Below are 15,148 nucleotides of genomic sequence, written 5' to 3'. Positions count from 1 at the left end.
CTGTAATAAGACTAAAAGGAGTCTCCCTCTTGCATGTTCTAGTGTGACCAGCAGGTGGCAGCAGTGACCGCAGTCAGGGGCCTGGACCTCCGGTCAGGTCCTCCGCAGCAGCTCCGTGAGGAGAGGACAGAAGGTGATGCTGACCATTTCTTCAAGTCGTTTAAGTTTAAAGTTAAGTTTTCAGTGAGAAACTTCTCACCCTTGAGTGTCAGATACACGTCTTAAGTCAATTCAACTGATTGCTGTGAGCCATTATTATGTTTATATGAGATAATGGACATAAAACAGAAAGCAGCTTTACTAAGGCGTAAGTAAATCAGTTAGTTTTTATATAGGACTACACCAATGAAATACACATCTTTGTTGTTATTTTTTAATGATTTTTTTAGTCTAAAAAGGAAACTCCGTCTCCTTAAACCATCTGATTCAGTTCCTCAGGGCCTGTTGTGTTGAGTGTCTATCTGAAGCGCGTGTAGATGTTATTGCAACACACAATACCAAATACTTAGATTTTATTGAAGGCAAACACATGGTTACTCTTCTGTAAAGTGAGTTTATCAATCAGATTTACCCTGACTGAATTTGTATGAAACATTCTCTATTTGATATAGTTTTCCCTGACAATTCTTTCTCTGCTGCAGCAGCGATTCACTTCTCACATTCTCCACTGGCATCCACAGTGACTTTAAATATTCCATGAACTGGGAGTGTCCTGCAACTTACCCTCCTAATTTATGCTTATGCAGGGGGGCTTTGCACAGCAGGCGCAACACAGAGCAGGGTGGAATGGGGGAAATAGCCAAAGTTGCTGTCTATGCTTTATAGATTCCCTGAAACCTTCGATAATTGGTTTGATTTACCTGCTGTCTGATTCACCTGCTGTGTGGAAGTGCCATGCCCCACACCCCGCCACTCTTTCTCTCTCTCCTCTCTATCTGCAGTGCATATCTGTGCGCAAATGTCTACGCACGTTTCATGGCTCCGAAAGACAAAGAAAAACAGTCATTAGTCTGTGGTGCAGCTCCACGCCTCTGTGATTTAGGCCCAAACTTAGAGGAAAAGACATCAATACATTTTTAGAGTCTCCGCAGCGGCCGGAGCAGCTTTTGTAGATCCTTGTTGCGCAAAGAAACGCGGTCATCAGGGGCGCACAGGTGGGTGCGCTCTCCAAGGTGCCAACGGAGCTGTCTGCTCAGCTCCACCGCGCGCACAAACTGGCAATTTGGGCAAAACTGGACCAAAAAATCCACAGTTTGACTCACAGCAACCCTCGGCTTTGCTGTGACCCATCGTTCCGCGGTGTTTGATTAGTGTAGGGAGGATGGATTTGTATGCACAGTAGTCTTGGGAGGAGAGGAGGGGACATGGGCGGGGCTGAGGCGCCTCTCATTTCCCCTCCATGCTTAGCGGGGCAGCAGGGCTGGAGAGACCTCCGGGGAGCACAGTCGCCAGTCCAGCACGGAGACCCGCCTGGCCAAAAAACCGCGCCTCACACTTGCCAGGATTGCCAAATATTCCTGAAAAATATACCTGCTATTTATGGCATGTGGCTTGTAACTTTACTCCTGCTGTACTCTCTCCAAGAAGGTAAGAGAAAAAGATATATTTCACATCCCATGAGCTAGCTGCTGGACTCTGTTACTGTTTTTAAGTTGAATGAAAAGTGATAATTAATCGAAAGCTTAATTGATGAGTGGCTGTGCATGATCTGTGCGTCTTGTGCTTTGATGTATGATCGGGTGCCCTGTGATGTGCAATTGATTAAAATGATTCTTTAAATGAAAATGTATAAAGATAGTGGAGCTGAGCTGCTAGAAATATTGTGAAAGTAAAGGTGTGAAGTGATTTTTTTTTTTTTTTTTTTTTTTACTGTTTCTGGGTTTTATGCAGCGGCCTCAGATGGAGCTGATAGCACGGATTGTTTTCGCATTACCAACTCCAGTTATGAATATGTAAAATGGCTGAATAGGGAGAATGAGGTGCAAATACAGAGGGAGGGTGAGAGAGAAATGAAAACATGGATCGGCCTGCAATTATATCAATTGCTTCCCAATTTTAGAAGAAATCACTCAGAATGTAGCAGTCCTGTAAAGTTTTGATGCGAATTCTTGTGATTTTTCACATCTTGCTGCTCTCATTGTGTAGCCTTTGCTAATTGCAGCTGTTTTCATGGACTATATTTGGCACAAGCGCTCCATTCCACAGAGATGCGCTTATTTTTTTTTTTTATCTTAACATTTTTAGGCTTTTAATTCTTTGATGGCAAATTGATTCCATATTAATATAGATGGAAAATAAAAGGGCCCTTTTTTTCCTCGCAACGGCCTCATTAGTTTAATAGATGTACTCCAACATAAAGGCCATAATTGGTGCAATCAGATTTGTCCTCCTTATTTAATTCATTTGGTCTCCTCAATATTTTTCTTTTGTTTAATTGTGTTTATAAATCTAAAAGGTGCATGGCTATTTGTTTAATTCTTTCTTGTTCAGTGTATGCAGTAAATCCCTGACCCTGCTGCAAAGTTGATCTTGTGCATTATAATAATCCTGAACAAATCTGCGTCGAAAATAACAGGAATTCAACACTATCTCCACATGAGAGCATTTTCTTGGCCTTTGTGTAGCTGCCTGTTTGGAGCCATGTTTACATATTGTTTTGTCCTTATTAGCACATACAGGGCCTGAGAGGCTGGACATTAATTTAGCAGAAAGTCTGTGGCTGAAAGGAAGAATACAAGAGTTTAAAATAGGCCATTTGGTTCATTTGCCATTTTAAATTCTGGCATTTTCTCACATATTTCTTTTTAAATATCGGCGAATAACAATTAGCAGTAAGTCACAAATTTGCTGTATGTGTTTGTGTCTTCAACTCTCGTAAATTCGCAACATTTTCCAAATATCTGGTATTGATTTAAGGCAGTTATTCAACTTGAAAGCTGGGGCTTCTTTGCGCAATTATATTAATATGCGCAAATTTATTTCACCAGATGAGAAACTCCAGGGGCGTGGGTGCAGATTAGAGACTTGCCCGGTCATGTTCCACACAGTAATAGCGCACCTGGACCCCGCAGACGTGTTCGCGCGTGCTGCCAGCGCGTGCATCACCGCTCGTGTTTGTGTGTGTGTGTGTGTGTGTGTGTGTGTGTTTTGGCGGGCGCGCGGAGGAGGGGAAGTGACGGGGACACCCCTCTTGGATTTTGTCGTTAAATGTTGGACATTTTTATGCTGTTATTTCTGCAAGAGTTCGTTCATGAATTTATTCATATTTTTTTTATTACACAGCCAATATTCATTTTAAATATATATATATAAATATATATATTTTTGCCAAAAGGTGCCAGAGACACTCAGGTTTGTGAAGCAGTCAGGGTGGGGTAATTAATGGATCTATGGGGGAGAAAAAAATGCTGTAAGGGTAATGACAGTTAACCAATTAGAGAACAATGCCTATATTTTTTCCTCAGTCATTTCAAATATTATACCCAATTATAAAACATTTTATTGTGATTTTTAATCGGTCATTTCAAAAACAAAAACTTGGGTTTTCTCCTAGCTATTACTTTAAATTAAATGCATACTACATTTACTAGATTAATTAGCAGTGAATAGATATAGGTCTACTGGGCCTGTTCTGAACTGCACTGAAATTTAAAAATCTAATTTATCAAATGAGATGAAATTTTAAAATAAATGATACACACTGAATTTTTATTTGAGGTGTGTAAAGCAATAAGGTGATCCCTCACCCTGGCACACTCCTGTCCTCTCCACTGCTCACCCACAAATAGAAATATGCAAAAATCTCCCCCTCCTTCCCTCCCCAGTCCAATTCCCTGTGCTGCCTTTGCAAGGCTGCACAATTAAAGCTGCAATCTGAGCTATAGGCACCACTCAATGACAGAGCTGTGTGGTCCACAGGGGTGCCAATCATTACTCAGGCAGGGCACAGGCCTACATTTCTTACCAGCTCAAACCCAGCATTATTTAATTTGACAAAAACACCCGTTTAAAGGATGGATAAAGGAGAAATACGAAGCACCCAGTGTGATTTTGATTGCAATTTGATTCTTTTAGGGGTAATTTTGATTCTTTTAATTTAAATCGAAGGAACTTTGCGTCAACAAAAATATGAACATCTTATGAACAGACTGCTGATTATTTGTTAAATACAAAATAATGTAATATGATGATTGATCAAACTTGAATTACACCTTTCTACACTTTTCACTCCTGAAACAAGCAGTTGCATTTTATTTAACCACACAAATGTTGGTTATTCTTCTCAAACTAACAAAGCCAAAATATCTGCACACAAATTTTAATCAATATTTTTTCCTAATGGTGGGCAAAGTGTGCTGGTGTAACACTGTCAGCAGAGAAACGGAGCTCATTGCACTTCCCCGCTCACCAATAGGATGTCACAGCTCTGTCACCAGCATCCCTCATCTCCCATTCGTCCTCAAATCTATTATAAATCCCAACGAGATTATGAATAAGAACAAATCATTTAAAACAACAACGATGGGGGGGAAATATAAGAAAAAATGCAAATGAACGTCGACAGTCAGATTTTTTTTTTTTCCCAGAAAGAACTGCTAAATTGAGCCAGACCTCCTCCAAATTTTATTGGATGCTGGGGCTGCACATTTTCAGAAGGAGGGTGCGTTCAGCAAATGTCAAATCTGTGAAGCAAGTAGTTGTTTTTGTTGGATCTCTCTCTCTATCTCCATCTCTCTCTCCATCTCTCCCTCCCTCCATCGCTTCCTCTAGCAGTAACTCCCCTCCCTCTCTCTCCCTCATCACTAGGCAGAATTAAAGGTTGGGGGAGGGGCAGTTTATGCAGACTGTGCTGGGACTTGTGATCCACAGATTTGATATTCACATTAAGAGAGAAACTGGCTGCTTTGATGTGAGGGGGAGCAGGTCCCAGGGGACTGCTGAAGTAGCACACTTTTTTTTTTTTTACTGACACAGCACAGGCCGGGGGGGTGTTAGTGGTGGGTGGGGTGTGGAGCATATTGTTGGGGACAGGGTGTACAGAATGACAGTGGGTGGGGAGCGGCGATACCCCTTCGCTGATTAGATGTAACCCCGAGAATCTTCCCTCCCGTACTCCACCCACCAACCACCTACTTATGCCCGACCCCTGAGGATTATCCATAAGATTACACCTTCCTTCATACCCCAACATTCAATTCACACCCCTCCTCATCCTCACAACGCGTCTCCTCCCACTTCCTCCTCTGCTGCAAGATGTTTCTCCACACTTATCAAAAAAAAACGCAACTTTGTGTCCCAAAAAAAACACCTGAAGGATGAGTGACAGAGACACGGCAGGACAGGAAGTGAGTGAAGTTACATGAAGCTGTTTTCCAAAATAGCAAGCTAGGGGGGGAGAGGAGGAGGAGGGTTTTTTTTTTGGGGGGGGTTGCCAGTTGACATGGCTGATGTGCAAGTTGATTTTACCTCTATGACGCCTCCTATCGCTAAATCTGATAAAGATGAAACGCTGCGAAGATTATTTGACTTTAGAAGGACTTCATGGGTGAGAGAAGAAGAGGAAGAGCATGTGGAGGTATTATGCCTGGGCACTGGGAGCTCTGGGTGTGAGAATGTGTGTATGTGAAACACTGGAGTTTGTTTACCTCCGCAGCAGCACAATACAGTTGTGAGCGTCGTGTGTGTGTGTGTGTGTGTGTGTGTGTGTGTGTGTGTGCACTCCTGTGCGCACTCCCATCCTGGAGAGGCGTAGATCAGCTGCATTATGCATGATGAAACCTTGCATAGGTTATGACTTCTGCCTCTCTGGCATACATATTCATGCGTGGCTCTCTGGCAGGATGTATAAAATAGTGGCTGCGACTCTGACAGGCTAAGCTTTAGTTCCAGCAGCTCCGTCAGAGCTCCAGCACCTTCCTTTTCTCCCTGCTGTTGTGTCTGAACTAGGCTGATGAAGCCTCCTGGGTGCAGGTGATCTGCAGCTGCATCAACAACACCGGAACCCCGACAGCTTTGGTCAATACTCGGTTCATTCAGGGCTCTGATTGTCCACACGCTGCCGAGGTTAGATCTCTGTGGATATGCATCAGTGAGTGGGGGGAAACATATGCGTGGGATGCAGGTGTCTCAAATTGTTGAAGCCCACTTGCAGGTTTTATTGTATTTCTTTTAGGTAAATCAGCAGAGATTAACGTAAAAGCTGAAACGGTTATTCGATTAATATTCGTCAATTATCAGAAAATTAATCTGCAACTGTTTGGACGATCATTAAATCATGTCAGCTCTACAGATTCTGCTTTTCATTTGATTCTTTTAGGGGTAATTTTGATTCTTTTAATTTAAAATGAAGGAACTTTGCATCAACAAAAATATGAACATCTTATGAACAGACTGTAGCTGATTATTTGTTAAATACAAAATAACTGATGATTGATCAAACAACTTGGATTACACCTTTCTACACTTTTCACTCCTAAAACAAGCAGTTACATTTTATTTAACCACAAAAATGTTGGTTATTCTTCTCAAACTAACAAAGCCAAAATATCATTTATTGTATTTCTTTTAGGTAAATCAGCAGAGATTAACGTAAAGCTGAAACGGTTATTCCATTAATATTTGTCAATTATCAGAAAATTAAAATGCAACTGTTTTGACGATCATTAAATCATTTCAGCTCTACAGATTCTGCTTTCAGCTTCTCTCTTCTCTCTGTTTTATACAGCTGTCAACAGAATATTTTGGGGGTTTTGGACTACTTTCCGACATTTTTCTGAATGTTTTGTCACTTAGTTGCAAAGAAATTGACAAACTTATCAATAAGGAAAATAAACTGATTTATTTACCCAAAGAACAATGTGGGAATTCGACCTGAATGGCCGCAACTAACGAGTATTTTCTTATTCATTAGTTCCTTCCTGACAAGTGTTTTCTAGATTAAATGATGTCTCATTTGGTTTAAAAAATTCAGAAAATTGTGAAATATTCATCCCAGTTTCTCAAAGTCTAAGGTGATGTCTTTAAATGTCTCGTTTTATCAGTTTAAAATCAAAATATTAGTTTAATTTTATATAAAACAGAGAAAAGCAATAATAGTTTTATTGGCAGAAAACATATTTTTTCTGCTATTTTTGCATGAAAAATTACTGTGGTCCAAAAAGTTTTTTTCTGTTAATCAACTAAACAATTTGTTGACAGCTCTGGATAACAAGGAAGTGACAGTTTTTGTGTTCAAGATTTAGCATTGATTTTTATTGATTTAGAATAACCAATACGTTAATTACAACACATGTACTAAAAGTTGTCATCTGTGTTATCTTACTGGTGAAAGAAAACTCTTACAACTGACAGATTGTGTCTGTTATCTGCTGAATTCAGAGAGGTGTAAAACACTGACCATTACCTGCTCTATGCCGTGGCTGCTTGTAAGTTAGTCTGGAAGTTTATTTACTTTATACTATATATAAAACATACTTTTTTGGTGTTTCACAGTCAAGAAACACATTTCCCCCAAAAATATGTTAAACTGACTGGTGGAAAATGAACTTCAATATGAAAAAAACCCAACAGAAACAGTAAAGTGATGGCATGACTATTAAAACTTATATTAGATTAATATAATATATAATATAGTCCTTTTTAAAAGTAGAGAAAATTAGATATTCAAGAAGGGGAAACTTGAGCAAATTCTACGATAAATGGCAACCGTTTATGGACACTCCTTTCTTTTCTTTTCTTTGTCCCTTTTTATGTATTTATTTTTATTATTCTTTTTTTTTTACTTCCTCCTCTTTCCCCTCTCTCTTTTATTACTATTTATGTATTTTAACTGTTATGTTTATGTGGTCAGTTTATTCATTTTATACAGACTATGTCTAAATATCTAAATATTGTATACTCTATTTGGTTTCGTTTTGTGTGACTGTTGTTTGTTCTTAAAATCATACAATTTAAATCTAAGGATGTGTACAACATCAATCGACACCAATGTACCCTGTTGTAGGTATGTCCCTCTGATTTTTTTTTGTATACACATCAATAAAAATATGAAACACAAAACTTATATTAGATTAATATGTTCCGCCCATTGTTTAACATTACCTGAGCTGTTACAGCAGGCAAGTAGCTCCCTGTTCTAATGTAAATGAGATCATAAAAGCTCAGTTTGATCATGGCAGTGTGTTTGAGGCATGATATCAGATAGACATTATGAATATGTTGCAGTGGCGGTTCTACACAGGGGCCTACAGGGGCCACTGCCCCTGTGAAGAAGCCTTTGGCCCCTGCTGTGGCCCTTGTGTCAAATTGTTCAAACAATATCTCATTGTACACAAAAGGAACCCAGAATGTGTACATTGTATAATAGTTTAACTCTATGGAGTCTCATATGGCTATTTTGTCCATTTTTGAATCCTTTTCATGTCTTTACGTGTCTTTGTAAGTCATTTTGTGTCTTTTTTTGGTCATTTGTGTCTTTTTGTGTCTTTTTTTTGGTCATTTTGTGTCTTTTTTCATCATTTTTATGTCTTCTGTGGGGTTTTTTTGGTATTCTGTCCTCTCATTTTGTGTCTTTTTTGGTCATTTTGTGTCTTTTTTGGTCATTTTTATGTCTTTTTCAAGACATTCAAAGATTTTGAATGCTAATGTGCCCCTCTGATTAAACACTGGCCCCTCCTTGGCCCCCACAGTAAAACTGGTCTAGAACCGCCACTGATATGTTGTTGTTCTTCCAGGTGATTGCAGAATCTTGAATTCCGTCTTTGACATTGACATTTCAATACTTCAGCCATGCGGTCTCTGTCGATGACCTCACCGTTGGTGCATGTGGCGTGTTGTTTTGTTGCCACACAAGCCGCCTAAACAGGCCGGCACAGGTGGCGTGTCATTTTTCAACTGTTGGTTTTAAATGGAGTGGAAAGTCTGGCACAGTTTTGGAGCACACCCAGTATGATGTGCCTGGCCACACCTGAGCAGACAGCAGACTTTCACCCTATCGGTTGACTGATATTTCTTTAATATCGGTCTATCAAAAGCATATCGATACCCATGTATTTGCTTTTTTTACACAATATATAATGCAGAAAACGTTGCCTGCCATGATTTTTTTTTTAATTTTGTCAGCAAACTGAAACTGAACAGTAATGATGTTTTTTTAGCTTTTTATTTTACTCCTTTTTATTCTTTATTTTCTCAGTTATAATTTATTGAATTGGCTGATGATGTAATATATTGTTTGTATAATGTATAACAATGTCAAATGTTATTTAATAAAGTTTTAGGGTTGAGAAAGTAGTTCTCTGGATACCTTTTCAGAGTCTATTTTCATTCCTTCTAAAAAAAATTCTATATCGGCTAATTTCTATATTGGTTATTGATTAGTTTCCCCCTTCTAAAATCAGTGTTGGCATCAGTTTTTTTTATAATTAGAGTATTTATTTAATTTTTAATTTTTCAACATATAATACAAACACTTACAAACAGCCGAGACAGACACCAAAAACAGACAGAAAAAAAAACAAAAAAAAACAAACACCCCAGGCAGTCAACCCCTGATGTTGGCACCAGTTAAAAAATGCCCATATCGGTTGGGCTCTAATTTACACACTTTTTTCCCCTTTCACTTAATTGAACACTGGCTGATTTCTGTTTTCACTTCTGTGCCGTTTAAATCCACTCACTTCACCAGCTTTTCTTTTTTTTTTGTTGCAACGTGTAAATATTTGAGACACTGACAGAATTTTGGTTTTGGTGACTTTAAGTTTCTAAATTTAGATTATTCAGTGGGTCACTGTTGTTAGGTTAAATTGTTGCATTGTTCTTTATTCAGTCACAGCTTTCAAGTGCCAGCGCCACCATGGCAACCCGCTCCGTCTCCTCTCAGTGTGACTGAGAGCTGCTTTTGGAGTGTGTATGTGTTTATGTGCATGCATGTGTGTGTGTCGGGTGAGTGCATGTGTGCTTCGCCTGGTTTTGACAGGCTCTGAGTGGTGGGAGTTTGCTCTGATCCCCTTTCTATTCCACTTCCCGCTCCATCAGTCCCAGTGCTCCCCAGCCCCCCAGTGCCCGGGCCCCCAGGCCATATAATCCACTGTATGAGAGGTTCTCCTGCTGCCCAGCCCCCCCGAGCTCTCAGGGTGACCCCCTCACTCCTCCACTTTAGTCCTGTCCCCCCATTGGGAGATTATAGATATTGCAATCTTTAATATGGGCTTTATGCTCAGGGGCCATTATCAGTAATCTGCAGAGGGGAGGGAGTCTGACCTGGTTTTTGCAGCCCACCACTGGACTGCCAGACACATTTTCATATACCATCTGTAACATTCTGCCCAGCTTTATCAATCTCCAGTCTACCAGGGAGAGTCGCACTTCTTTAAAAAGGAAGCTGGAATTATTAACGAACCCTCTTGCGTTGAAAAGATTGCTGCGTCTTTCTTCAATCTGGTGCACTGAGCGAGTCACACTGCTGCTGCTGATTGATTCTTTTAATGTTTTCATGTATTTATCACCCAGAGTTTAAAGCCCCAAATTATTGCCTCAACAAAAGTCTAAATGTTTGGATGATCACTTACAATATTTTACTCCTGAAGGTCATATTTGATGACTTCTCTGTAACAGTATCACAAACTTAACAGTCATGCAGTCTGCTCACACAGACGGCTTCGACTGTCACAACTATTTTGGGTTTTGTGCTTTGTGTACCTGTGAAAACCTAAGAATAGTGTAAGAACAACAGGGGTGTGTCTCTTTTTTCCTGTTCCCTCAACCTTAAAGCATGATTCAACGTTTAATCAACAGATAATGACTAGTAATATAATGATCAATCAGTAAGTATTGAAAATTCAGTCTGCAGACACTGAAGAAGTTGAAAAAAACTGCTATTCAGGTGTGCTTAACAACCAGCTGGTGGTATAACAAAGTCAGGAAACATGATATGGATCTTAGAAGAGACAATCTTTTTTTCTAAAAATACAAAAAATAAATTGTGTTATTCTTATCAATAGAAAAATAATTGATAATCAGTCATTTTCAAGCAAAAACATGACATTTTCAACAGTTGTTGCCTCTAAGTTGTGAGAGTTTGCTGCTTTTTAAAAACTTGTGAACGTGATAAATTAAATATTTTTTAGTTATGGAGTGAAAAAAACTATTTTATTTCATCACCTTCAGCTGTGGGGAATGTCGAATGGCATTTTTCACTATTTTCTGACCCAAATTGTAGATAAAAATACATATTTTCGTCTCTAAAACAATTCATAAAATTAATAGTCATAGGTTGCAGCCTTTTGTCTGTGTGTGTGTATCAAAAATACATACTATATTAACTTATTTTGCAGTCATAGTTTTAGATCTATTTTGCCGAACTGCAACATATTTAAAAATTATTTTATATTTACAGATCTTTAACTGTAAAGTTCAAATAGTTTTTTTTCTAAATGCTTCCAGGATAGGAGCAATTATCAGATCTGTTTTGAAACAAACAAGTTATGAAATCAGGTAACTCATAGTTGACTCATAATTAAAGAAAATGCATTTAATCAAAATTAGCTTCATATTTTAATGTCAATAATTATTACTCAAAAATGAAAGCTATTTCAACAAGCTTTATATAATAGGCCAGAGAGAAAAAATCAACATGATCCATTTTTTAAAAATGAAAAAAAAACAAAAACCCACACATTCATGATTTAGCAATGGCCACAGTATGCTGAGTGCTAATTTCATCCAATTTGGATCAAAATCCAGAATCTTTCAGTGTCAGTTAGTATCTTTCATGATGTTTTGCAGACTTTTTCTTTGCTGAACTGAACATTATCGTTTTCATTTGATGATATCATTTAGAAGCAGAGGTGGTGAACAGCCACATCTGTCCTTCAGCTCTCCTCTTTCTCTTCTAATCTTTTCCATTATGACCCCAAATTAAAGATAAGTCCCCCCCTCCTCCTTTCCTTTTCTCACTCTCCTTTCTCTGTTGGAGCTGTATGTGTTTAATCTGAGTGCCAATGAAGAACATTCCTGTACGTGTGTGTTTGAGTGTGTGCGTGCATGCATGTGTGTGTGTGTGTGTGTGTGTTAAATATGTAAGGAGATTAAATAGACTTAAATCTCTGCGTCTGGCATAGAAATTCCAATCACATAACCTATCATCGAGTTCCCTCTCTCTGTCTTTGTTTGTGTATGTGTGCACACACTGTACAGAGGTAGCAGGCTCCTCCTCCCTCCCATCCATCTAAACCATCACAGGCTTTAGCCCAAATCCCTGGCTTTCTGAGTCACATGACTGATGTTTGCAGCTGGACATTTGACATATATTTGTTATGATTATTTTGCAACACATTTGAAGGACATTCCCACTCTGTCCATTTTATTGTCCATTAATGTGACGCCGGTTGCTTTAAATCAGTGACAGTGCAATCCTGTTACATGATAGACAGATAGATAGATTACTTTATTCATCCCCGAAGGGAAATTCGGTTGTCACAGCAGTCAAGTACAATAAAAAACAATAGAATAAATAAAAACAACAATAGAAAAAAACACAGAATAGAACAAGAGCAAGGACACTTAAGAAGTTAAAAAGAAGAACATCAGTTGGTAGGATGGTTGGTAGATGATGGTAATAATTAAACTGGTGATATGATATGATGGCAACAATGCTATAGTGACTAGACGGTATATAATAATAATAATAATAGTACAGTATATAATATATATAATATAATATGTAATAATAGATAACAATATAAAAATAAAATGAAAAATATAAATAAAGTAATAAGTAAAATAATATGATATATAATAATAATAGTAATAATAATAATATATAAATAAGGCCGGTATAATAATAATAATAGTAGTATATTACAGTATATAGTAATAATAGTAATGGCAGCAACAGTATATATAATAATAACAGTAATAATATTAATAGCATAGCAAAGTGTCGTGCGTAGATTTAGTGCATAGATTTAGTGCATTTCAGTAATTGAGTAGTTGGTTCTGGCAGAGGTAGATGAATTGTTTAGTCTTATTGCAGAAGGAAGGAACGACTTTCTGTATCGTTCCTTGGAGCAGCAGGGTTGTATGAGTCTGATATGTGTGTGTGTGTGTGTGTGTGTTTACACAGTGTGTGTGCAGCGTTGGCCTTTCCCCTCCAACCCGGCCTGTAAACTGATGTGGTGTTGTGTGTTTGCCCCCGCAGTACACAGTGAGGATGTGGGCTCCACCAGGCTGTACTTTGTGAATGCCTCCCTGCAGAGGGTAACCTACTCCAGCTCGGTGGGGGTGTCCCTGCCCTGTCCAGCAGGGGGCACCCCCAGTGCCATACTGCGCTGGTACCTGGCCACCGGCGACGACATCTACGACGTGCCCCACATCCGCCACGTGCACGCCAATGGCACCCTGCAGCTGTACCCCTTCTCGCCCTCCGCCTACAACAGCTACATCCACGACAACGACTACTTCTGCACTGCCGAAAACCAAGCCGGCAAGATCCGCAGCCCAAACATCCGCATCAAAGCTGGTGAGTTGGGAAGGGAAACCTCAGAGTGAACCGTCTGAAAGATTGAGAGGAATAAAGGCGGGTTATGACGGGACATTTTGACACAATAGACCCCTGTGCACAAACATTTTTATTTATTATTAGTTTATTTAAAAGGGGACAGTGCAATTTCATAAAACACATGATTATACTGTACATGGTTAAAAAAGCCAGAGTTAGCCAGAAGGCTAGTTTTCATCTGTAGTCCCCTGGCCATGATGTAAAAAAAAGCAGAGAATTACGAAACAAAAAACAAACAAACAAAAAAAAAAAAAAACGTACAATATACAAAATACATATACAAACACTTACGATACGATTAAGAAAAAAAAAGAAGAAAAAAAAGGCCCTACATACAGACTTTAAAGTTGTCGCAGTTCTGCAAAACCATGACCATCCTGCTTTTGATTTTAATAATTGACATTAAAAGCTCATTTCGATTGGTTTCCGAGTCATTTAATGTCTCTTTGTGGTCGTTTTGCATCTGTTTGTAATTGTTTTGTGTCTTTTTTTATAGTAATTCTGTCTTTTTGTGTATTTCTACAACTGTTTTGCCACCACTTGTAGTTGTTTTGTTCTCCTTCTGGTCTTCTTGTGCCTCTTGTGGTCATTTACTGTGTCTTTGACTTCATTTTGCATCTCTTCATGATTGGTACACTTTTGCAGGTGGGGGCCAGTGGCCCCTGTGCCCGTGCCCAGTAGGCTCATTCAGTAATCCATCCGTTGTTATGTAGCAAAAGGCCAAAGTGAGACACAACATGATGGGGAATAGAGCAAACTGAGACAGTTGTGAAAGCATAAAGTAGAGCAGATGTGATTGGCAGCTGCAGAAAGCCCCGCCCACACACAGAATCACCTGCCCTAAAATAGCCCATCTCGACCTGAACACAGATTGACCTAGAACACAGTCTACAGAGAGAACATCTGCATCACATACTACAGCGGGCCTCGGCCTCTGCTCACACCTATTTGACTGAGCTGGTGATGAACCTCTGCACTTTATACTGACATAACCCCTTCAGCTCCATCTACAGCATGGCACCATCTGGTAGCATGAAATCCAAAACACAACCCCTACAGTACTTGGACTTAAGTAGCATCTCCGATGTGATATAACCAGATCAGATGAGGAGAAAAAAGTGTGACAATAGTTATATCACATTACTGGATCACTCCTTCACTTCTTTAAACGGTCACATCACAATGAAGTCCACCAGAAACCTGACGGCCATTCAGATATCTTTAAAGGAATGTTCTTTTTTAAGCTTTTGCCTCAGAGAAAAGCAATTCAACACCTTTTGACACAGTGTCAGTGACCTTATCATCATGTTTTACAGCTATGTACTGTATGTACCAATATTTTTTATTTGCTTTTACAATGCATGCAAAACTATCTCAGGCCACAAAGAAAAGAGAACAAAAATAATCATTTCCAGGAGACTGTTAATATAAATAATCATCTCATAAACACTAGTTATTATAGGTGGTCTATTTTTGGCCATTTTGACCAAAAGCTGCCTCTGTTGCCATCATATCCTCTTTTCTGTCCTCCTTCTCCTTGCTGCTCCCTCGTTCTTCAAACTGTCCTCTTGTGCCAGACTAAAAATAGCC

At 39.1% G+C, this 15,148-nt stretch overlaps 1 protein-coding gene across 3 annotated transcripts in view; it reads left to right on the top strand.

The window, feature by feature from the left end:
* Positions 1 to 1,331: 1,331 nt before the first annotated feature.
* LOC131986736 (cell adhesion molecule DSCAML1-like) overlaps positions 1,332 to 15,148 on the top strand; it is a 100,796-nt gene continuing 86,979 nt past the window's right edge. For 2 of the 3 annotated variants that reach the window (XM_059351840.1, XM_059351838.1), the window contains exon 1: positions 12,962 to 13,519. In XM_059351840.1, the coding sequence (XP_059207823.1) occupies positions 13,081 to 13,519 (439 nt within the window). In that variant the 5' untranslated portion in view covers positions 12,962 to 13,080. Of the gene's footprint in view, positions 1,588 to 12,961; positions 13,520 to 15,148 lie in introns of those variants that run through there. The other variant, XM_059351839.1, reaches the window with a different exon arrangement.

The sequence above is a fragment of the Centropristis striata genome, chromosome 15 (assembly GCF_030273125.1).
Source record: "Centropristis striata isolate RG_2023a ecotype Rhode Island chromosome 15, C.striata_1.0, whole genome shotgun sequence".
Lineage (NCBI taxonomy): Eukaryota > Metazoa > Chordata > Actinopteri > Perciformes > Serranidae > Centropristis > Centropristis striata.
Note: the sequence above shows the minus strand (reverse complement) of the source record. Positions and strands in the feature narration are given on the sequence as shown.